Source organism: Myodes glareolus, chromosome 12, assembly GCF_982192425.1.
Source record: "Myodes glareolus chromosome 12, mMyoGla1.1, whole genome shotgun sequence".
NCBI lineage: Eukaryota > Metazoa > Chordata > Mammalia > Rodentia > Cricetidae > Myodes > Myodes glareolus.
Genome location: NC_142037.1, coordinates 62015867 through 62041643, shown reverse-complemented (window position 1 = coordinate 62041643; position 25777 = coordinate 62015867). Strand labels below are relative to the sequence as shown.

At 38.5% G+C, this 25777-nt stretch overlaps 1 protein-coding gene across 1 annotated transcript; it reads left to right on the top strand.

Moving 5' to 3' along the window:
* Positions 1-8: 8 nt before the first annotated feature.
* Dis3 (DIS3 exosome endoribonuclease and 3'-5' exoribonuclease) lies at positions 9-25403 on the top strand. Its single transcript, XM_048421882.3, has 21 exons — positions 9-377; positions 943-1100; positions 3494-3687; positions 4610-4683; positions 5662-5829; positions 7822-7986; positions 9287-9400; positions 9595-9732; positions 10582-10728; positions 11606-11722; positions 11957-12058; positions 13433-13497; positions 13581-13665; positions 16233-16360; positions 18074-18160; positions 19554-19710; positions 21620-21834; positions 22124-22292; positions 22401-22559; positions 23457-23579; positions 24170-25403. The coding sequence occupies exons 1-21, from the start codon at positions 150-152 to the stop codon at positions 24251-24253; spliced, it is 2877 nt and encodes a 958-aa protein (XP_048277839.2). The 5' UTR covers positions 9-149; the 3' UTR covers positions 24254-25403.
* The last annotated feature ends 374 nt before the right edge of the window (positions 25404-25777 follow it).

Sequence of the window (25777 nt, the reverse complement as noted above, 5' to 3'; positions counted from 1 at the left end):
GACGTGCGCAATAGCTGCTCGCGGGAAGAGGAGGAAATGCGAGGGGCAGCTTGCCGAGGAGCCTCCGTGTCTGACCCGGCGTGTTTTCGGCCAGAGTTCTGTAGCGGTCGGGATTCCGCCCGGGTCCGGATTCTACTCCGGGAGCCAAGATGCTGAAGTCCAAAACGTTCTTAAAGAAGACCCGCGCGGGCGGCGTGGTGAAGATCGTGCGCGAGCACTACCTGCGGGATGACATCGGCTGCGGGGCCCCGGCCTGCGCGGCCTGCGACGGGGCGCACGCGGCTCCAGCCCTGGAGTCGCAGCCTGGCGACCAGGCGAGCAGCCTCTGCCCGTGGCCGCACTACCTCCTGCCGGACACCAACGTGCTGCTGCACCAGGTGCGTGGGGCGGCGGACCGCGTGGTGACAAGGGGGCGTGGCGGACTGGGAAACCGAGGGAGGCGGGTCTCGGGATGGAGAGGCAGGTACCACCGCCGCCCTCGCTTCCAGTTGTCCAGGCCGAGATACATTTCCCTAACGTTGTTCTTTTATTTATTTCCATTTTTTTTTCGGTTCTTGGAGTTGTAGTTTTAGACACGTTAATTTTCTAACTCCTGGTGTCTCTTCTACTTTAGATTATAAGTGCCTGGAAGCCGGGGACCTGGGCTTCTGTGGCCTCCAGATTGCGACCCCCAGGCAGCTTGTAAGTGCCTACGAACAAAAACTGTGTGGGCCAGCAGATTTATTTGTTAATAGCTTCAGTACTGCAGACTTTTGTGGTCCGTTTGCGGGTGCTCTTCTCAAGCCTGCGGGGCCAAGTGACTGTTGTCACTTGTTCTACGGCAAAGTAACACTTTGGTCCATCGGACAGCCGATGTATTAAACTGTGACAGGATTTTAGGCTTGACAGAAACAGTTTCTACGTGAACATGGGGAAAATTAACTTTTCGCTTTTGTTTTTAAGATTGATGTTCTGGAGGACCCAGCTATCAGGAATGTCATTGTGCTCCAGACAGTACTGCAGGAAGTGAGAAACCGGAGTGCTCCCATCTATAAGCGGATCAGGGATGTGACAAATAACCGGGAGAAGCATTTTTACACATTCACTAACGAGCACCATAAGTAAGTCTCTCAAGACCGAAGGCTTACTGAAATTAAAAGAAAGTGCCTGGGCGCTTGCGAAGCAGAGGCAGGCGGATCTCTGTGAGTTCGAGACCAGCCTGGTCTACAAAAGCTAGTTTTAGAACAGGCTCCAAAGCTACAGAGAATCCTGTCTTAAAAAAACAAAACAAACAAACAAAACAAAAACAAAACCAAGAAAGTGTCTGGAAGTCATTTGTCAAAGCTGATCTGTAGTTCCGTGTGCTGTTGGCTTGTTACTTAACTGTGGAAGACACTGCTAAGTGGGACTCGGGTAAGGTCACAATGTTAGTGGGCTCACACCTTAAACTAGCTATCATAGTACTGTTATGTCAGAATCCTCGTCTAAGTTGTGTGTATTGAGCTGAAGGATAGGCTCTTTGGAGATGAGATCATTTGGGCTTCTGCGATGCTGTGTATATAAATAGCATACAGCTCGTACAAAAGGAGTGAGCCTGCGAAAAAGATTTTTAAAAATGAACGTATGATTAATAAACTTTAAAATTTAAACTAATATCTTACAGTTGATTGATTGAAATTGGATTTCGAAAAGCAGTTCTTTATTATAATTTAAGTTCATGACTTTTGAATTAAATGGGTGCTTTCAGGACATATGAGATTGCCTGTTATCACAAACAGTGTATGGTGGGTATCTATGACACTTAAAGTCACTTTCTTGACCTTGACATTTTGGACTAAGTAATTTTTTGTTGTATGAAATCTATCTTACAGGTTGTAGGTGCTTAGCAGCATCTTTGGCCTATGCCAAGTGTATACAAGTAGTGCCAAGTTTAATCATCCACATGTTTTCATACCTTGTCAGATGTAGCTCTTTCTTGTATCTTGAAACTAAGTATTGCTTAAACATGCATGTGCACGCATGCACACCCGTGTACACACAGTAAAAGTGCCTGTGGGCTGTTCGGTCATTGCATCGCCTTAGACTCCATAGACAGAACCACTTGTTTTCTGGAACCAGACCGAGGTTGTATGGAACATGCTCATCAGATTCCTAATGTAGACTTAGCAAGATTTCTTAGTTCAAGTGCTTTGAGCAGGACTTAGCAATGTTGGAAGACTTTTAGGACACAAGTGAATCTTATATAGATTTTGTTCCTTATGTCTGTCACGTTAAAACCAAATTCAAATTTAATGACCATTGCATTTACTGAGAGGCTTAGGTTTATCAGATTTGCAACCAGAGGAGCCCTGTGCACCAGAATAGTTACAAATGTGGCCCAACACATTTGTAGATGCACAAAATTATGTTGCAGTATCAAAAGGTTGGATGCACCGTGGAAGCATTAGTAATACAGTTAATGGTAGGGAGCAAAGTAGTGCTGAGAAGATGGGTTTGAAGAGCAGACTTGAAGAAATGTGGAAGTGCACTCTCATATATGAGAGCCGTGGCCTTGTGGGGTCTACATAGGCTTTGCTATGGATTTAGTGTTTACTACGAATGATCAAAAGGATCATGTAATGAATAACCATCTAAACACATGATCACACAGTGATCTACAGTCACTGTAGAGCCTAGCAGTTGACTGTTAATCCGTGGTTTGTTGAGTAAAGTTTTATTATCTGGTCTCCAAAGTTCTGTTAATCCCTCTTACCCAGTAAACTATTAACGTCCCTGTTGGGGAATACTATTTTAAGGTGTGTGACTTTTGTTTATGCTGCATTTGTTTAACTCTTTGAAGCTGTGATTCTTTGCTTGTCTAAAACACCTGATGACCCTAAAAAGAGCTGAACGACCAATAAAGACAGGAGCAAGGATAGGCAGGGTTAGCAGGCAGAGAGTTTACATAGAAAGAGAAATGAGGAAGAAGAGCAAGTGAACAAGGAGAGGAGGCCATCCCATCAGGGGTCAGCTACACAGCCAGACACGGAGTAAGAAGAAAAGGGATACAGGAATAGAGAAAGATAAAAGCCCTGAAGCCAAAGATAAATGGGAAAATTTAAGTAAGAAAAGCTAGCAAGAAATAAGTCAAAAGGTCGGGCATTCATAAGTAATAATAACCTCTGTTTATTTACTTGGGAACTGGGTGGTGGGTTCCCCCATAAAAAGTAAAATATCACACAACATTTACACAGCACATCTCAGTTTGAAGTCTAAATTCTGATCTAATTTTCTTTTTATGAAATCAAACTATTTGAGCCTCTGTATTCCTACTAATAGCATAAATTTCATCTCAAGGGAATTGTCTTGAAAACTTCAGAGAATCTTAACAGAATTTTTCTGACCATATAAATTTCAACCAAATATGTATACTACTGGCTTTTTAGCGGCTGTCAAACATTTATGTCTCAGAAGTTTTTATACATCTTTGTTTTTGCTGGTTAACTTTTAATTCATGGTTTGCCTCTACATTTAGAGAAACCTACATTGAACAAGAACAGGGAGAAAATGCTAATGACAGAAATGACAGAGCCATTCGAGTAGCGGCAAAATGGTACAACGAACATTTGAAGAAGATATCAGCAGAAAGCCAGCTGCAAGTTATTCTTATAACAAATGACAAGAAAAACAAAGAAAAAGCTGTAGAAGAAGGAATCCCAGCTTTCACGTGTAGGTCTTCTATGCATATTTGCAACTGTATATAAAAACTACTATCGGGCCAAATGTTCACATGACTCAATATCATTTTCCTGTATAATTGAATATTATCTTTTTACATTTGAAACAAATGTTTTTCAATTTTTAATATGTGAATCTTTTGCCTTCATGTATGTATGTGCATTGTGTACATTAGGGATGTTATTAGCCATTGTATTGGTGCTGGAAACTGAAACCAGGTCCTTTGCAAGAGCAGCAGGTGTTTTTAATTGCTGAACCATCTTTCTTTTTACATTTTATTTTTTATGGTTTATTTAACTTTATTTTATGTGCATTGGTGTGAAGGTGTCAGATCCCCTGCAACTGCATCTTCAGACAGTTGTGAACTGCCATATGGGTGCTGGGAATTGAACCTGGGTCCTTTGGAAGAGCAGTCAGTACTCCTAACCACTGAGCCATCCAGCCCCCCATTTTATGTTTTTTAAATTTGATTTTTACTGTAATTATTTTATTTTTAGTTTCTCAGGGCAGGATTTCTTCGTGTAACAGCAGCTCCAGCTGTTCCGGGACTCACTCTGTAGACCTGGCTGGCCTCCTGTTCACAGAGCTCTTCCTACCTCTCCCTCTGGAGTTCTGAGACTAAAGGTGTGCACCACTGCCACCTCGCGTTCTTTTTACATTTTAAAGTTCTCAGTGAGCTTAATAAGCAGTTGTAAATAGTGGCTGTTAATTTTCCTCACTATTTGCAGTTGACATAGTAAAAATTCATGTATGTTGGACCCATTTTCAGTCATGATTGCATCAACAGATTGGTTTTTGTTTCATGTATGAAAAATGGCAGATGTACTAGCAAAACAAGATCATTCATGTTCTCTCGTGCCTAGATAAAATTAGATTCTTGAGTTTAAAAGCATTAACTGTTTATTTTTTTCAGGTGAGGAGTATGTAAAAAGCCTAACTGCTAACCCTGAGCTTATAGACCGTCTTGCCTGTTTGTCTGAAGAGACGGTATGCTTCATTATGTTCTGTTTTGGAAGACAAGAAAATATGAAAATAGCCATCTAGGATATTAGATTTATAGTTACAAAAGATATAAAAATTAGAACATGCCAATAAGCGAGAACAAGAACAGAGTTAGGTTCTAAACAAGGTAATTGTGATTGGCTTATTGAAATGACTCTGCTAAATACATTGACTTTGTATGTAAGCTAGATAGCACTAACTATACCATTATTAGAACTGAATGAAGTATAATTGGAAGCATTCATGTAACTCTTGTTACTTATCATATCACACAGCTATGATAAGTGTAAATGGTAGCTATTTTAATTTATTAAAAATTTTATTTTAAGATCTCACAAGTATGCCCTGTTCTTGTAAGACCTAGTCTTACTCGATTTCTGTACAGTTAGTAGCCATGCTGAAGCTGTGGACCTTCACACTTAATCTCATACTTTGACTGTCAGATATATTTTTAAATGGTTAATCTACCACTATGAACACAACCAAAAAATGTTGACTTTATACCTTCTTTCATGACAGCTGTTTCACCAAAGTAGCTGTATCTGATTGGACAAGATTCCTGTATCCATTCTGTTTCTCTAACAGTTCTCCTGTCCTATTTGTCTTTTACAAAACTAAAAGAATTCTAAAAGATGCAACTGGACTGACCTTTTGGAATACATGATTTGGAGCATTCTATCTGATAACTAATTACTAGTTCATGTAGGTGCTTAAATGTAATTTAAAATACATATTATACATATCCAGCTAGTCAACCGAATTTGTTAGTGACTGCCGTGTTGAGCATCATTAAAAAGTTGGCCCTTTCATTGCAGCGAGTTGTTTAGATGGTGGTGGTCTGGAAGATACACCACTCTCAGTTTAGATTCAGTTATATATTCTATAAAGTAGATTTAACTTGTATGATACTCTTGATTGAAAGCAGTGTATTAAATAAACACTTTTGATTTACTTATTTCATAGAATGAAATAGAAAGTGGAAAAATAATATTTTCAGAGCATCTTCCCTTAAGTAAGCTCCAACAAGGCATAAAATCTGGTTCGTACCTTCAAGGAACATTCAGAGCTAACAGGGAAAATTATTTAGAAGCTACAGTGTGGATTCACGGAGACAAAGAAGATGAAAAAGAGGTAAGTAGGTGTACCAGCTGGCTTTATGTGTCGACACAAGCTAGAGTCATCAGAGAGGAGGGAGCCTCGGTTGAGGAGAAGCCTTGCTGACACCCAGCTGTAAGGCATTTTCTCAAGTAGTGATTGATGAAGGAGGGCCCAGTCCATAGCGGATGGTGCTGATCCTGGGTTCTATAGAAGGTGGGCTGAGCAAACCATGGGAAGCAAGCCAGTAAGTTCCCCTCCCTGGCCTCTGCATCAGCTCCTGCCTCCAAAATCCTGCCCTCTTTCACTTCCTGTCCTGGCTTCCTTCAGTGATGAATAGCATTGCCGAAGTGTAAATTAAATTAACCTTTTCCTCCCCAACTTGCTTTTAGGTCATGGTGTTTCATCACAGCAATAGAAACCCTAACTAGCCGGGCGGTGGTGGCGCACGCCTTTAATCCCAGCACTCGGAAGGCAGAGGCAGGTGGATCTCTGTGAGTTCGAGGCCAGCCTGGTCTACAAGAGCTAGCTCCAGGACAGGCTCCAAAGCTACAGAGAAACCCAGTCTCAAAAAACCAAAAAAAAAAAAGAAACCCTAATTAAGACAGTATGGAAGCTTGCCTTTTAAAGTTTTTTTTAAAATTTTATTTTTGTGTATGTATGTGTAGGTTAGAAAACAAATTGGACAGAGTTTGGTTCTCTTCTTGCAAAGAGTGAGACCCAGGTATTGAACTCAAAATCTCAGGCTTAGTGGCAAGCCTAAGATTTCTGATGAGCAGTCTTGCTGGCCTCTGTATAAATCTTTACATCTTTATACACTGCAATATTGTAAAATTTTTGTATGAGAATTTAAATTTGCTTCACTTTTTATTTTTAATTAATATATGCATGAATCTACCTGTGAGTGTGGAGGCCAGAGGACAGGAGATGCCTTAGAAGTATGGTGTATTTCCTTGGAGACTTTGTTTTGTCCTAGAGCTCAGCAGTGAGGCTGGATGAACTGGCCAGTAAGCTCCAGAGATCCTTCTGTTTACACCTGATTAGGGCTGGGTGACAGGTGTGGAACTACTGTGCCCAGGATTTTTCTGTGGTCTGTAAGCTTTTTCAGATCTGCATGCTTCCAAGAAAAACCTATGATAGCCACTTCTCTACCTTACCTTCTCTTTCTAGTTGGTAAGAGTAATAAACACTATTATAATAAAGGACTTCCCCCCACCCCTGGTTTTTTGAGACAGGTTTCTCTGTGTAGCTTTGTAGCTTAGAACTAATTCTGTACATCAGATTGGCCTTGAACTCACAGAGGTCTGCCTACCTCTGCCTCCTGAGTGCTGGGATTAAAGGCATGCTCCACCATTGCTCAGCTAATAAATGAATTATGAGACTGATTATTTAAAAAAGTTTCTACTAACTTGCCTTTTAAGAGAAACATCAAATACTCTAAAATGAGATATTCCTGTTTTATATATCTGCCTATAATAAATAGCTTTGCACAGCAGAAAGAAGGCTTCATAGCACATGACAGCAGCTGTCAGAGTGTTCGCTGTCCATCAGAGCTGTCTGACTGTGGCTGCACTCACCAGCCCAGTCCATGGAACTAGTTGTGCTTTCATTTTCACCAACCGTAAACAAAGCCATATTTCTTGAACTTTTTTCTCCTTAAAGTTTAAAAATTAAGACTGTATAATGAAGAACAGTGCCTTTTTATGTTAATTTTTAAAATGATTAAGATTGTGGTGTATGATGTGGGTATGTGAGGCGGGAGTGAGTCACTGAAGTATGATGGGGAAATTAAGGGCAACTTTCAGAAGTCAGTTTTCTTCTTCCGTCATGGGTTCTGGGGACCAAGTTCAGATGAACAGTGTTTGTGTAGCATGTATTACCCAAGAAGCCTGACTCAGGTTATTATTTTAAAATAGGAAAATCATTAAGAGAATTAGATAATATACAGAATATTGCCCTCTATTAGACAGCTTTTTCATTACTGCCATTTAATCTGTTTTAACACATGCCATTTGCTGGTTTGCCCAGATACTTATACAAGGACTTAAACATCTAAATAGAGCTATTCATGAAGACATTGTGGCTGTGGAGCTTCTGCCCAGGAGTCAGTGGGTGGCACCATCTTCTGTGGTTTTACACGATGAAGGTCCAACAGAAGATGATGTGGAGAGAGATGAGGAGAGAGAACTCATGGTATGAGAGAACATAGGTTTTGTTTGTCTGCATTGTTGTGCTATTTAACGCGCCATAGTTTTCGTATTTATTGAATAAAATCAGTTCAAAATTCTTCTTAAAGGTTTATTCATTTTTATTTGATATGTATGGGTATTTTGCCTGCATGGATGTCTGTGTAGCCTGTCTGTGCATTGCCTGCAGAAGCCAGAAAAGGATGTCAGAGCCCTGGAACTGGAATTACTGACAGTTGTAAGCTTCCATGTATGATTTGGGAACAAACTAGGTTCTCTGGAAGAGCAGCCAGTATTCTTAAATACTGAGCCATCTCTCCAGTCTCAAGTCTGTACTTTTAATACAAGTTATGTGTGTAGATGATTTCTGTTCTAAGAATACAAACTCATCTTTTAGTGACATTTTACTCAAATGAGTTTAAGTATTTAGAATTGTCTGAGTTTAGAAGTGGAAGTCTGTTAATATTCGGGATATGGTCTGAATTTATGAAGTTTAAGTAAACAGAAATGTAAAATTTCCTGAAATTTTTTTTGCAGTATTAAAATTTCCTTAGAAAATGTGCTTCTGTATCTTTGTCTTTGTACATGCTTAATTATTCCATTTCTACTAATATGTTTATTAGGGAGATTGAATTATTCCTTATGTGTTGTTAAGTCTATTAGAAATGACCTACTTACCCATTCTATGAGGCTAACATACTTGTATTAAATTAAAAGGGTAGCTCTTTTCATTGGTTACATTTAATTTCCTGAAGTCTGACTATATAGCATTCATGCTGAATCTAGTCACTGGAGGTAAAATTTTATAGGATCTATTTCTCATGGTTTACATTCTTTATTTGACTTTTAATTTGAGATAAATTAATTTGAAGATGCATTTGTTTTGTAAGTGACTAGCTCCAACATGATATGTTCACTGTAATAAGTTTATAGTAACTAATTAGTAACTACATGTATCTAGTTAGTCTAAACTGCTACTAAGTCTCAGTCTCATAATTCCTATACTTACATGTGGTTTTTCTAAGTCCTCATATTAAATTGGAAAACACTGAGTTCTAACACATTTATCAGATATATATATATATATATGCTTCTTGATTTATCATTATGAAGTGCTTTATTATGGAACAATAAGCATTGTTCAGTTGGTATGCTCATGTCTAGAACTTTGAGGCATAAAGGTTCTGAATTTCATGTCATTATTTGCTACCTGAATGTATTAGTGTCCATGTACATAATCTAATTTGGAAGAAAACTTCATTTTACTTAGAAGAAAAATAATTGAAGATTTTCATTTTATATTTCAGCTTAAGACTGCTGTAAGTGAAAAAATGCTGAGGGCTACAGGTAGAGTTGTAGGAATAATAAAAAGGAACTGGAGACCCTACTGCGGCATGCTTTCCAAGTCTGATATTAAGGAGGTGAGTAAAGCGCTTGCTAGCACTGTTGGAAATGACACTCACTGACTGGAGCTCACCTCCCTTTGCTGGGTTTTTCAAATTGTGTACGTACAGTCATTGCTCCTGAGTTAGAGTGAGTGCTGTGGTACTTGAGTAGCATTTACTAGGATTTATCCCCAGACTGCAAATGTTTTTTTTTTTTAATTCTTTCCTAGTCAAGAAGACATCTCTTTACACCTGCTGATAAGAGAATTCCACGAATTCGAATAGAAACCAGACAGGCTTCTGCACTAGAAGGACGGAGAATTATTGTCGCTATTGATGGTTGGCCTAGAAATTCTAGATATCCAAATGTAAGCTTAAAATAGTAATTTTACCTTTATGTGTTTAATTAAAATTTGTGACAGTACTGTTGATTTTTAGTGAAAGTGTAATAATTTTATGCACACAAATATGGTTACCTAGTAAATAGTATAGATGAATTTTATATAATTCTAGTATAAGTCATGTGGCTAATTTTACTCAAGTCGCCTAACAACATTTACTGATAAACTTTATGGAAGAAACATTTGTGCCCTGAATAAATTTTAATCAAATTTTGAAAACATTAAGGTTAAAGAGTACTAAACAGAACCAGGCTCTTATAGGAGTTGAAAATCTTTTTATTTTCACCTTTAGTTTTCCAGAGGCTTTTTTGCTTTCTTGTTTGCTTTTCTGCATATGGACAGTTTGCCTGTGTATGTCTGTGTACCACAGTACATGCCAGGTGCACAGGGAGGCCCGAGGGGCTTTCAGTCAGATCTGCTGGCCTGCAGTTACAGGTAGTTGTAGGTCTTCACGTGGGGCTGGCAGTCTACCTGGGCCCTCTGCAAGAGCAACAGTGTTCTTAACCGCACATCCGTCTCTCCAGGCCCAAAGGGTGGTGGTTTCTTTTTGATTTTTCTAGACAGGGTTTCTCTGTGTAGCCCTGGCTCTCTTAGAACTCACTCTGTAGACCAGGATGCCTTCCACCTGAGAGATCCATCTGCCTTCCTAGTGCTGGGTTTGAAGGTATGTGCCACCACTGCCTGGCCAAAGGGTCTTTAATATGTTGTTAGAGAAAAATTTAGAAACACTGAGCAAAAATGCTGGAAGATATTTAGTATAATGAAATATTAATTATTTGCAAAGTGTGCCTTTCTGATAATACCGTTTGATTTCAGGGACACTTTGTTAAAAATTTAGGTGATGTCGGAGAGAAAGAGACAGAAACAGAAGTTCTGTTGCTTGAACATGATGTTCCTCATCAGCCCTTTTCCCAGGCTGTCCTTAGCTTCCTGCCCAAGATGCCATGGAGTATTACTGAGAAGGTGAGTTAAAAAGAAGTCAGTGACTTTATGGGTTATCTGTTATCCTAGGGAGTTTCTGTTCTGTGCTGTTTTCATTAGTGTTTGAACACAGGGTATTTTACAGGTTAGTTAAGCACTCTACCACTGGACTGAGTCCTCAGCCCTATTTTACTATGGGCTCTTAAGTTGTTCAGGCTGGCCTGGATTTTATTCTGTAACCCAAGTAGACCTTGAACTTTCATTTCTCCTGCCTCAGGCTTCTGAGTATCTAGGAATACAGGACTGAGCCACCAGATCAGGGTGTAATTAATGTAATTTCTCTGTGTTTTTAAATATGTAGAAACCATGGCTACCTGTTCACATTTAGTTACAGCATTTTTAGGTGTTTACTGCTCTAAAAAGAGTGGAATCTGGGAGAATAGGGCCTAAGAATGAGGCAGACTAAACGCTTATGCAGTAGACAACTTTATTGGGCGCATTAGACAGTTTATACTCTGTTAAGTAGAGTCACATAAGTAAGGTGTACAATCACAAGAACAAGCTGAATGTGGCAAAAACATGTTTTTCCATAGAGCCATATAAGCAAATAACAATAGCCAGTTGTAATAGATAATCCAAAGTAAACTCACTCTTATCCACAATATCTGGGAGGGGCATGAAAGCAAATTCCAAGAACAGTTTATCCCCATTCTTGGACCATGCTCCATCAATTAGGTGTTGTATAAATCTTTTGCTTTTTTTCTCTGAGAGATGACATCTTCCAGACTGTAGAACTAGTATGTCAAGTTTCTCCATGGAAATCTAACTTATTTTTGTGGGGATATTTATTTCCTAAGAGCTATGTTGCTGTTGTGTTACTCAGGTTAATATTTTTTCTTTTTAACATGGTATTTTCTAGGACATGAAAAACCGAGAAGACCTGAGACATCTGTGTGTTTGCAGTGTCGACCCTCCAGGATGTACCGACATAGATGATGCTCTGCATTGTAGGGAACTCAGTAATGGAAATTTGGAGGTATATATTGGCTCAGTACTTTTAGCTAAATGTGATTCACTTCTAGGGTTCATTGTTTTTTCTTATTGAGGACAGAATATAAAATTATAGCTACAAAACTAATGGGAATGTTAGAGGTTGAGTTATGACAGAGTCCATTTTCAGTTTAGCCACATTTTTTCTCATCTAAATTCCATCGTTAATCTGTGCTGTTAGTAATGCAGATTGACATCCTTCCGTTTTAATCTTTTTAAGGTTGGTGTTCACATTGCTGATGTTAGCCATTTCATCAGGCCAGGAAATGCATTGGATCAAGAATCAGCCAGAAGAGGAACAACTGTTTATCTTTGTGAAAAGGTAAATATATTAAATTTACAATCTTACTGATCATAGCACTTTGGCATTTTGTTTTGTCTTAATGAACACTGGTTCTTGATGTGTAGGCCAGGACTAGCCTCGAACTCTTGATTATCCTGCCTCATCTTTTAGAAGGCTAAGTCAGGAACTTTTGGTTTCATTAACAATTACAATAAATACATGATTTATTCAGCTAAAGGAAATTTATGGGTACAGGTATCCTAAATCACAGAAAATACTTCATTTTGTGGCCTGGAACAAAGCTCCGTTGGTAAAGAACCTGCCACACAAACATGAGGGCCTAGGTTCAGCTCACTGGAGCCAAATAGAAACTACCACATCTGTAACCCAGCACACTGATAGACACTGTACCACATCTGTAACCCTAGTGTTGGTGGGTGGAAACAAGTGAATTTCCAAATATCATTGGCTAGCCAGCATAGCCAAATCAGTGAAGTCCAGGTTCAGTGAGAGACCCTGTCTCAGAAAATACAGTGGAGTGTGAACAAGGAAGATGCCTAATGTCAACATCTGGCTTCTGTATACATGAACATGTACATACATCATCCTCAAGCTCAAAACAAAAATTGTAATTTGTTTGTGCTATCCAGTGATCCAAATAATATTTAAATTAGCTGGTATAAATTATGTAGCATTTATTCTCTATGATTGGGGCGGGCAGTGGTGGACTGAGGAGATGGCTCAGAAGTTAAAAGTATTGGCTAGTCTTCCTGAGGACTTGGGGTCAGTTCTGTATGATTTCTTACAGCAGCCTGTACCTCCATTTCCAGAGGATCCAATGTCCTTTTATGGTCTCTTTAGGCACCAGGCATATACATGTTACATATGAAAGCAAAACTTACATACACATAAAATGAAAAATATTTTTAAGTATGGTTTTATAAACTTAAATAGACCAAGTGATGAGATGGGAAGAGGTTACTCTATTATAGATAGATTCCTGCAAAAAGTATAGCATAATGCTTTTTCTCTAAGGTTTATTTTTCCTCTCACTTTTAAGTATATTTAAAGCACCATGTAGTTTGGGTTAGCAGTAGGAAAAACTTTCAGTTGGTAAGGGCTTATAAGTTATTAGGTACCAACTTACAAAGATCAGAAATTTCAGATTTTGAGAGAACAAGGGAGTTGCTTCACACAGAGGGCTGAAACTTCAATCCACTGGCATACATACCACCCTTACTGCCTTTTGTCACAATTTTGTGTCTTTTCCTGCAGACTTTGTCATGTTCTTAATTCTCTAATAAAACTACAAGAATACACTGCCCTCTTTCCTGCTCACGTGATGCTGTTTGTAGATGGAAATTAAGATGTGTGAATGTGGCTGAGTAACCTAAGGTCTGTCGTCTCTTTCAGAGGATTGACATGGTCCCAGAGCTGCTCAGCTCTAACCTGTGCTCCTTAAGGTCCAATGTTGACAGGTATTTCTGCATTTTTATAAGACTGTCTTGTGAACTTTATTAATTGATTCCCATAAACAAATACCGTCTCTTTTTTCCTTAAGGTTGGCATTTTCCTGTATTTGGGAAATGAATCATAATGCTGAAATCTTAAAAACAAGATTTACCAAAAGCGTAATTAATTCAAAGGTTAGTGTTATGATTCATATCTGACATTTCAAATTTTTGATGCTTTAACAAATTCTTACATACTTTTGAAAAAGTTAGGTTCAGCATTGTAGCAGTCCCTAGTTTGTTTCAGAATTTCAAATTTGCTCAGTTATTGATCTATTCAGAATTACTTTATGTGGTAAATGTCCTGTATCCAGGAACTTAGAACTATGTACCTCAACTGAAGGTAACCCTAGTAATTGAGTCTATTCCTACTTAAAAATAGTAGTGTTGGGAAAATTACCATGGTGCATCATGGGTAACCATAAATTAGAGTTAGATTCTAGTAGAAATAACCTGAGCTGTTCAAACAGAATGGAGCCAGATTTTTCTTATGTTTGTACCTCTCCCCATATTCTCTAACATTCATCTTCATTTTGTGCTAAATTGTCCTCTATTCTAGACCCTTTTTCTTGTAATGATGTTTTCAGAAAGTTAGCCAATTATTTTCTTCCAAGTCAATATCACTCTGCTTTATAACTAGTCTCGCTCTGCTCTGACGACTAGTCTCGCTCTGCTCTGACGACTAGTCTCGCTCTGCTCTGGCGACTAGTCTCGCTCTGCTCTGATGACTAGTCTGCTCTGCTCTATAACTAGTTTCCCCCTGCTCTGACGACTAGTCTGCTCTGCTCTATAACTAGTCTCGCTCTGCTCTATAACTAGTCTCTCTCTGCTTTGGCGACTAGTCTCCCTCTGCTCTGACAACTAGTCTCGCTCTGCTCTGGCGACTAGTCTCGCTCTGCTCTATAACTAGTCTCCCTCTGCTCTGGCGACTAGTCTCGCTCTGCTCTGACGACTAGTCTCGCTCTGCTCTGACGACTAGTCTGCTCTGCTCTATAACTAGTTTCCCCCTGCTCTGACAACTAGTCTCTCTCTGCTCTGACGACTAGTCTCGCTCTGCTCTGATGACTAGTCTGCTCTGCTCTATAACTAGTTGCCCCCTGCTCTGACGACTAGTCTCGCTCTGCTCTGACGACTAGTCTGCTCTGCTCTATAACTAGTCTCGCTCTGCTCTATAACTAGTCTCGCCCTGCTCTGATGACTAGTCTCTCTCTGCTCTATAACTAGTCTCTCTCTGCTCTGGCGACTAGTCTCCCTCTGCTCTGACAACTAGTCTCGCTCTGCTCTGACGACTAGTCTCGCTCTGCTCTATAACTAGTCTCCCTGTGCTCTGACGACTAGTCTCCCTCTGCTCTGACGACTAGTCTCTCTCTGCTCTATAACTAGTCTCGCTCTGCTCTGATGACTAGTCTTGCTCTGCTCTATAACTAGTCTCACTCTGCTCTAACTAGTTTCCCTCTGCTCTGACGACTAGTCTCGCTCTGCTCTATAACTAGTCTCGCTCTGCTCTGATGACTAGTCTTTCTCTGCTCTGACGACTAGTCTCACTCTGCTCTAACTAGTTTCCCTCTGCTCTGACGACTAGTCCCGCTCTGCTCTGACGACTAGTAGAAGGAACTGTTAACAAGCAAGTGGTGATGTGCGAATTAGTTCGGCCTTTAAAGATTCATAAGTTTAGAGTACATTGTGGCAATAATCCTGAGAGATAGTTTTAACAAAATTTTATGAATTAAAATAAAAAATTAATGAACATAATATTTTTCTAGAAAGGGAACACTTAATATTTAGTAGATAAAGGTGCTCCCAGAAACTTGACTTATTATGTTACTTTATGCTGTTTGTGAATTTCAATCTTTTATTTTTTAATCTGAAAAACATACTAGTTTTCCACATAGAAGCAGAAGCAGCTATTTTCATATTTGGATTATCTGTTACTAGAGATTGCTTCAAACTTTTCTTACCGTTTTCACGGCATTTTGAGGACTGTTTTGTTGGTTGGTTAGTGTCCTATAAAATATCTAGACTCTTCTTATTTGCCAGTGAGTAGAGGAGTAATGACCTTTTGCAAAGGATTTCAGAGAACAACCAGAACCTGCTTCGTGATTTATTCAAGTACTACCTAAAATATACAAAATATGAAAGTATTATGAAATATTCTATTATTACTTAAAAAATCCTGAATATGGAACCTGCCATTTCCTTTATTTTAATGAAAATTTGCTTATGTTAAATAATGAATATCTGAGTTAAACTAAGAATCGTGGTATAAAGTTAAGAATCTCTATAGATTTCTCTTGTTACTTATTTTAGGCTTCCTGAAAGCATGGAATCTGAAATAAAAATACCACAGTTTAGAGGTGGGGAGGTGGCTGTGCGTGTAAAATGCTTTCTGTGCAGAGACTCATGTTAGGATTCCCAGTACTCAGTGTACTTGTCTGCAATCCTAGTGTACTCCCATAGGGACTTAGGAGCAGAGACAGGAGACTCACTGATCAGCTAGCTATCCTGCTTTATCAAGCTGGGAACACGAGAGACCCTGTCTCAAATAAGGAAGAGGAGCTAGCTCCTTGACTGCCATACGTGCATATTGGCCTGCATAGGTCAGCACCGACACATGGATCCATGCACATAAATAGTATGGTTCAAATAGTGAATGCATTTGTATTGGTTATGAGAATTACATTAACCTAAGATTTCTTTCTTAGGCTTCTCTTACATATGCTGAAGCACAGATGAGAATTGATTCAGCTGCCATGAATGATGATATTACCACTAGTCTCCGTGGACTAAATAAACTAGCTAAAATTCTTAAAAAAGGAAGGATTGAAAAGGGGTATGTTCTTAATCTACTAAGACGTGCTTTAGTGTATGGTTATCATTAATATCAATTGTACTGAGATAATGTTTGTCTTTAAAGCATTTTGTTAGTTGGTGGACTGTACTTCATAGATTATATCGTGGCATTTACCTAACCGTAACAGGCATAAGAGGAGGAGTGTCAGCACAAACTTATTAGAAAGAAAGCAGTTAGCTTCAGTGTTGGAAGACGGCTGTGTGCGGAGACCAAGTATGGGAGCCGTTCAGAGCTTGGAGCCTGGGCTCTCACTGTATTTTGAATGCTACAAACAATTACAGAAATAATTTTTGTTTCTGTATCAAACAATTGCAGCGTTTGATAATGCAAACGCTGGCTCTGAACTGTTCATACAGAGTGCCTGAATTAAGTTCCTGAATGCAAGTGACCATCCTTCCATACTCCTTGCAGCCACAGATAATTATGCTTAGCAGCAAGTGTGACCAGTGACTGCCATATTTGAATACTTTGATATGAAATTTAAAACTCTTTACAGATTAGGTATGTACACAAAAGCTGCTGCTCAAAGTTACCATTAATTTTTTTCTTAACTTCTCCATGATCATCCAAGATTGTCCAATATCATTAAAATTACTTCCAGATCATGCAGAGCGGCATGTACCTTTAATCTCTGCACTCAGGAGGCAGAGACAGGTGACTATATGGCTTCTGTCTCAGGCCAGCCTGGTTTTAAATAGTCAGGCTGAGTCTATCCAAACCTAATAGTGAGACCCTGTTTCAAAAAACTCAAAGAAAAAGAAACTTTGCGGTTGATGTGGAACTTGATGAAAGTAGCATCACATCTAAAAACACTATTTATTTATATAACCTTCAACCCGTTAAGAACCACACATAAAGCCCTTAGCATTGCATATTCTGAGAGCCGCAGCAATCTAATAGGAATAGCCATCAGTCCTTACGATGCGTCAGTGGTAGTAATTTTATCAGTCTCCGCTTGGTTGCCTATACATCTTCTCTGATTAACCTACTTACAGAAGAGCTGCTCTTGTCCTCCCCATCGTTGCCCATCACAATATATTGTTTTCCATGGAAAGTCAAATACCAGTCTGCCTGTTCTTTTAGGCACTTAAAGTACTTGCAAATTTATGTAGCTTAATAAAAATGTGAGAGTTGGTCTTTATATAAATATAGACATCTGATATGGGATTCCTCACTGTATGCTGTAAATACCTTTAGTTAATAGAGAATCTGTTTTTGGCCAATGGCTTACCAGAATATAGCCAGACTGGAAGATATATATATATATAGAGAGAGAGAAATAAGGCGGAGTCAAGGAGAAGCCATATAGCCATATGCCTCTACTGGAGCCAACTGTAACCTTGCTGGTAAGCCACAGCCACATGACAATACACAGATTAATAGAAATGGACTAATTTAAGAAATAATAGCTAGCTAGCAATATGTTTAAGTGATTGGCCAAGCAGTAATTTAAATAATATATTAGAATATAGTATAGTTTCTGTGTGATTTTTTTTTTTCGAGTCTAAGCAGCCTCCCCCAACAGACATTAAACTTAGTAGAGGTCATAAAACCTCCCAAGAAAAATGTGTATGTACTTGATATACTGAGCTTCTGTTTTAAGGGAATTACTTACAGAGCTGCAAGAAAACATTACAGTAATGTTTTCTCTGTCCTTGGTTCATCTGACTAATTGCTCTCATTTTTACTCAGGGCTTTGACTCTGTCTTCTCCAGAAGTTCGATTCCACATGGACAGTGAAACTCATGATCCAATAGATCTACAGACCAAGGAACTGAGGCATGTGATTTTTTTAAAAAAAATAATTGATATTAAATATTAATTTTAAATGTAATATGTAGTGTAATACTAATCACCAGAGCATTTATGCCCAAAACAGTTCGGATAGCTATGGAATTTCCTGGTTTATTAATGATTTGCAAAAGTAAAGGTGATCTTTTTAACTTTTCTTATATAAAATTGGGATAACGTAGTAGAAAAATTTCAAATTTACTTTGATTTGAGTTAACTTATGTTAGAACTTAAGTGGTAATAGTTGCAGAAATAAAACAATGACACTGATTGACTTCTTAAGTACTTAACACGGTATGCGGATGTATGAAGAACCCCAGGTATTGCATCTGGAGAGATTGCTGCCCTGTGAGAGGACCCAAGGTTTGTTCCTAACACCCACATATGATGGCTGACTTGTATCTCCAGCTCCAGCGGAATTCAATGACTCTGACCTCCCCAGGCCTACAATCTTGTGTACACACACGTGCCTACAGTCTTAAACGCGCACACATTCTACAACATGCACACAATTGAAACATTAGTAAATCTTTAAAAAAATAGAGCTTTTGAAGCTAACTCTTAACTTTGGATCTTACTGTTACAGTTTATACAACTTGCAGTACCCGGTTATTTGACTTCCCTATGTGGAGGGTCCTAATACAATAGAATTTACAAATGTTGAATAGCTGAAACATGAATGAAAAATAGTGTGTTCCATGATTCCAGAGAAAGGAAGCAGTAGAACAGCATGCAGATGTTTTATTAAGCTTAGAGCTTAAAGGAAAGACTATGCAGAAGGAAGGCATGTCATTGTCTTAAGGATTGAGAAGTCAAACTGAGAATTCAAGGTTTGACACTGGTGTAACAATGACCTCTATGAAGAGAATAATATTGAACATCTGTCAGCTAGGAATCGGAAGTGTCTGTTGTGTGTGTTACTGTGTATATGGATTTACAGCAGAATGCCTCACCTGAAATAAGCACCCAAATTAGTTATTGAAAATATATTGGTAAAAATTTGGGGAGTTTAGATAATATTGTGTGATCTAGCTTTTACTTCTCTCAGTAAAGTTTATTTTCATAGCTCTGTTTCTGTAAGAGGAGGTAAGCGTAGTGGTTTTGTTTTATGTTAGTAAAGTTAGGGAAGCTTCCTTTTTTTTTCCCTTGAGTACAATCTGAAATGATTCTAGCATGCTAGAATTTCCCCGGAGAGACACAGGTGTTAAACCGTTAGTATAGGAGCTGAGAAATTAGAGAAATATGAGGTACTGAAAATTGGTATGTGCTGCCTGTAATGTTTTCACTGGAAAATATTTTATCACTTATAAAAGTTAGCTTTGGAATAAATGTGATGATAGCTGTCTCAGCTTCTCTTTCCTTATGCTTTTCCAACTGGCAGAGAAACAAATTCCATGGTGGAAGAATTTATGTTACTTGCAAATATTTCTGTTGCAAAAAAAATTCATGAGGAATTTTCTGAACATGCTCTGCTTCGAAAACATCCAGCTCCACCTCCCTCCAATTATGAAATTCTTGTTAAGGCAGCCAAGTCCAAGGTAAAGTCTTAAAGATTGAAAACTTACATGCATTTGTAGCATAATCTATCCATTACACTGAAAATTAATATTCATGTTTTCATAACAGTTTAGTTGATGTATACTATATCAGTAGCTCTTTTTGATACTAAAAATGTGATTTGGGGTTTGGACATCTCTTCCTACATATCCATTGACACCAGCTACATACTAACATCCTTTATGTCCAACAAGGAGCACTCAGTCTTTTTTTTTTTTTTTTAAAAGATTTATTTATTTTGTATTCAATGTTCTATCTGCATGTATGCCTGCAGGCGAGAAGAAGGCACCAGATTTCATTACAGATGATTATAAGCCACCATGTGGTTGCTGGGAATTGTACTCAGGACCTCTGGAAGAACTATCAGTGCTCTTAACCTCTGAGCCATCTCTCCTGCCCAAGGAGCACTCAGTCTTAAAACCAGATGATTGAAACTAAGTTATCTACAGTATCATAGACATAGTTTGCTCTTCCATCTCTTTCTTTTGTACATGGTGGACTGGTTATTTTTTGTTGTTTTTGTTCTTTTGTCAACTAGACACAAGCTAGAATCATATGAGAGGAAGGAACTAAAGTGCCTCCAATAAGATCTCCAGTTGGCAAGCCTTTGAGGCATTTTCTTCATTAATGATTCTTTTCAGTCCATTGTGAATTTATCCCTAAGCAGGTACAAGAAAACAGGCTGAGCAAGCCAGTAAGCAGTGTCCTTCCATGGGTTCTACTTAAGTTCCTGGCTTCAGATTCCTGTCTTGGTCTCCAGACTTAACATCTATGGATGATGAACTGTGTGATATGGAACTTTCCTCCCATGTAGTTATCATAGTTATAGAAACTCTAAGACCCATGGCTTCTATGAAATGCATAGCTTTTAGAGATTCACAAGTAATTTGTTTTCTTCTTAGGTCACCCCAGTTCAGTGCTCCCTGTATCACGTCCATACAAAAGAAGGCTATTTATGACATGGCATGGAAAGGGGGACTTTTCTTCAGTCCTTTATACCTCTTTAATTTCATCATACTTAGGCTTGGCATGACTCTAACTTACTTGGTTTTCCTTTGATTTTGTATAGGCTACTTTTTTTCCTATTGTGCAAGCATGTAAGGATTAGCACTATTTGAATAGTATGGTATGAGTTTCTGATTTTATAGTTCATACCCCATCTTTATCCATCTGAACTGCCCCAGCTTCCCAGCCCCAAGAATACTGCATATTGGGGGATTTTCTGAGGTTGTCTTATTTCTTACCAAGACATGGTAGTAGAAGAAGGGGTTTGTCTTGCTATGGTAGAGTTCAGCAGCTGAATTTGATGCACCAGAACATTGTTCTTCCTGAACTTTGACGAGCTTGCTGCTGGCTTTTACTTCTTTCAGTGGAAGGAAAGAATCTGCAGAGGAGCCAGCTATACTGAAAACTCTGTATCTTCATTTTCTTTACCTCCTCAGAGATTAGCAAGCATAAACTGGACTATGACAAAGAAACGACACTACTGCCTCCACTCTCCTCTCCCTTGGAACTTCAGGATTCTTGATGCTTTGGGACTTTCGGGATACATTCAGGAATTTTCAAGCTTTAGTACTGCATAAATCAGCCATTATTTAAAATTATTTTTAGTGCCTCTAGTTAACAGATAAAATGTATCTACACAAACACTATTTTTATTTGATCTATTTATATTTTAAAGAGAGGCTACTAATTCTGGCTGGGCATGCTAGTGCATGCCTTTACTCCCAGTACTTTGGAGGTGGAGACAGGCCAATCTCTATGGGTTCCAGGCCATCCAGGGCTACACAGTGTGACACTGTCTCAGGACTAGGGAGAGGGAGGAAGGATGATACTACTCTACTGACTTTGTGATGTTTCATTTGGTGTTTCTCTTCCTTTTATTGACAGAATTTGGAAATTAAGACTGATACAGCCAAGTCTTTGGCTGATTCTTTGGACCGGGCTGACTCCCCTGATTTCCCGTACCTGAACACTCTTTTAAGGATATTGGCCACTCGCTGTATGATGCAAGCTGTCTACTTCTGTTCTGGGATGGATAATGACTTCCATCACTATGGCTTAGCCTCCCCAATATACACACATTTCACTTCTCCCATCAGAAGGTATTGTTTTTTCCATACAAAACTAAAGGAGGGAGAAAATGGTTTAACTTTTTTTTTCTTCTTCTTCAGTTTTTCAAGACAGGGTTTCACTGTTTAGCTCTGACTGTCCTGGAACTCACTTTGTAGACCAGGCTGGCCTTGAGCTCAGAGAGATCTGCCTGTTTCTGCCTTCCAAGTGCTGGGATTAAAGGCATGTGCTGCCACCACCAACCCGTGAAAATGGTTAACTTTTAATATAGAAATTTTAAAATTAATTTGTCATTGTTCTTATTTCACCTTTTATATGTAGATATGCAGACATAATTGTTCATCGGCTGTTGGCTGTGGCTATTGGGGCTGATTGTACTTATCCGGAGTTGACAGATAAACACAAGCTTTCAGATATATGTAAAAATCTCAATTTCCGGCATAAAATGGCTCAGTATGCTCAGCGTGCATCAGTAGCTTTTCATACCCAGGTATTTGCCTTTTGTTTGTAGTGGGAAATTTTGCTTATTTGGTGTTTTCAAAATTATTTTTGTAAATCTCAAAGTAAGATTTCTAACAAGATTGTATGTATTTTACAGTTGTTTTTCAAAAGCAAAGGAATAGTAAGCGAAGAAGCCTATATTCTCTTTGTAAGAAAGAATGCAATTGTGGTGCTGATTCCAAAGTACGGCTTAGAAGGTACAGTTTTTTTTGAAGAAAAAGATAAACCAAAGCCACGGCTTACTTATGATGATGAGGTATGGTATTGCTGATTCTTGTTTTCTTGGGGAGGAGAGGTATATTTTCTCTGACAGTTAGAAAATCATAACTATAAATTGTTAAAACTTTCGTGTATTTAGGTAGGTGGAGTTTTTCTGTGTCTCTGCAGCCACCCCCAAATAACCACTCAGATACTTATTAATGCTTCTTATTAACTAGCTCTTACAACTTAAATCAACCCGTATTTCTTATCTAAGTTTTACCCTGTGGCTCATGACTTGTTACTTGATTTTCTACACATCCTATTTTCTTTGTTCTGGCTGGTGACTCAGTCCTCCAGCTCTGCCCCTCTTTTTCCCAGTGCCTTAGTCTGGTTTTCTCGCTTAACCTTAGCCTGTCTAGCTACTAGCCAATCAGTTTTATTAAACCAATCACAACATAATTTACAGTGTACAGAAGGATTAGTCCACAGTAAATTTATATCCTAAATCTCAAAATGCATGACAGAAAATCCACATTTCATCCACTAAACACAGAGAATATTTAATGATACTTTACTACAAACAACTGATTCACTAAGATGAATGATGTCATTTAGGATTACCTTAGTGACAAGATGAAGTGTGCACAAAAATAGACTATATTTGAGGCTATAGGTTTAATGTGGGGTTTTTTGTTTTTTTATATTCAATACCTAGAAGCTTACTAATATTGTGGATTTTTTTATTCCTTGAAAATGTTATATATAATGAAATATATCTTGATCATATCCCCCACTTCTCCCCTCCAGCTTCCCCCAGAACCCATCACATCTCCCTCCCAACTTCATGTCCTCCTTAATTTTAAACTTTTAAATTACTATGGAAGGTAAACTGGAAGTAGGATTGAGATTCATATTTAAGAAACAATGTTGATAAAATGTTTTTTTTTTCAAGATACCTTCACTCAGAATAGAAGGTACAGTGTTCCATGTCTTTGACAAAGTTAAAGTTAAAATCACATTAGATTCATCAAATCTTCAACATCAGAAAATCCGCATGGCCCTTGTGGAACCACAGGTGAGACCAAACTTAATTTAATGGTGTGGAAAAGTTAACATCTAGATTGTTAAGATCATAGGTATTCCAGATATTGGCACTGAATTCCAGGCATCGGAGATTCTAGTGGTCCTTAAGACCATTCCGTTCTCTTGCCTATTTATTCCTTTACTCTAGTTTATAATATACAAGTTAACTGCAGGTGCTCCATTTAAAATCCTGGATTTTTAACCTTTTAGCTTTTGGTGCTTGCTGTTTACTGCAACATAAATCCAATAGGGTAAATTGGACACAAGAAAGAATTGTTACATTACAAACACACAGGGCAAGTTGAAGCTTCTCAGTTTTCTTGCTTTGTAGACAAGGCTAGCCTTGAATTTGCAGGGATCTTCCCAAGTGCTGAGACTGCAGGTGTGCACCTCCGTTCTGGCTTACTTCTGAACCATGATTACTTCCTGTGCATAATTGTGTGTGGTACAGCCTTCTAACTCCATCCCCTCCACTGAAAAGTCGATTTGAAGTTGAAAGTGATAGTGGTAAAGGGGAAGGTGAGATACAGATTTCTTATTTGATGCTTCTAATCACTTCATTTTTCCCGTTTACACTTTTAGATACCAGGAATAAATATTCCTCCTGATGTTTCAGACATGGATCTCAGTGGGCCAGGAGGGAAGAAGCGGAAACTTGAGAAGTAGCTACATGCAACAGAGACCTTCAGAGACTGACGATTACCGTACACAACAACAAAATTGAAAGCATACTTACAAACTGGTGTGCGTGATAGTTACTTTCAAGTACATTTCAATAATTTTAAGAAATTTGCATTTTTATTGCGTTACTGACTAAATCTATCTTAGACTGTGCTTCTGCAACAACAAAAATTATGCAGAAAAATTCATTTAAATATCCATCACTTAAATGGTGACAGAATAGCAACTTCAGGGATCTGTGATGGTCATTTAAATGGAGTACTCATCTGCTCACTGACGAGCAGATTAATTTTTATATAAGTACTTTAATATAGAAAAACTGCAATTTCTGAGGAAAATTAACATTTTAGAAGCAAAGAACAAGCCTTTCTAAATCTTGAGCTGTCCGTGTTTGGCATTTGATCTTTTTGCCATTTTAATTTGCCTACTTACAACACTGTATTCACACATTTTGAAAAGTTCTCAGAACTGTGAATGTTTTGGGATTATAAGAAAACAAACTCATCTCTTGGATTGGGAACACTGTGATGTTGTTAACAGGTGGTAAGTTCCTCAGTCTGTGTTGCCAGTGTTTCTCTCAAACAAGGATTACACTTCAGAGAAAGAGTCAAAGTAGAAATGTCTGCTTTCTTACAAAAACAGATAATGGCTTTTGAATTTTAATTATATCCAATTATATAAGAGAGGAGGGACTGTATTAGACATACTAAAAGGAACAAATGAAGTCTCATTTTTTGTACCAGTTTGACTACCTCGTGCCTTACAAACCCCAGATTAATGATTACATTAGGAGAATTTTAATATTTCACTTTGCTTAGTCAGTTTCTAGTCTAGTAACCAGCTGAAAAGTCCCCAGGCTATAATGTAGGTACAGCTGTATCCCGTATACAAACACACATTCAGTGTTGTTGAGTTTTCCAATTTCCTATTACAGCAGAAAATATCCATATGTTAAGGCAGAACTTGATTTAACTGAAGGAAGACAGCCTTAAGCAGCATTTGTAAAAGCCCACAGCACTTCAGACTGTTAACTGAACTGTCACTATGGTACTTGTGGTTTATAAGCAGCCAAACAGTATGTAAACAGGCATGGTTGTGTTCCTGAAATAAAAAGTCAATTTTCCAAGGAGTATAACAGATACTGCTCTTGAGCTTTACCCGCCAGTCACTCACATTTTTCTGCTATTGAGTTGAGCATGTAGTTGAGTGGTATGATTGCCTAATACATACAAGGCACAAGACAAGAACTGTTCGCCAAGTACTGGAAAGATGGCTCGGCAGATAAGAGCAAGCAGGGCTGCTTTGCCAGAGGACAGGGCTTGATTCTCAGTGCCCACATGATGGCTCTTAGCCATCTATACTCCAGTTCCAGGGGATCTAATACTGCTGTCCTCCAGCACTCAAGTAGGACACAAACATATGTAAATACAGGCAAGAACAAAGTTAAAGATGTTAAAAGCTATTTACCATAGTTTACCTGCAGTGTGGGGTCATTTTGGTAATAAAAAG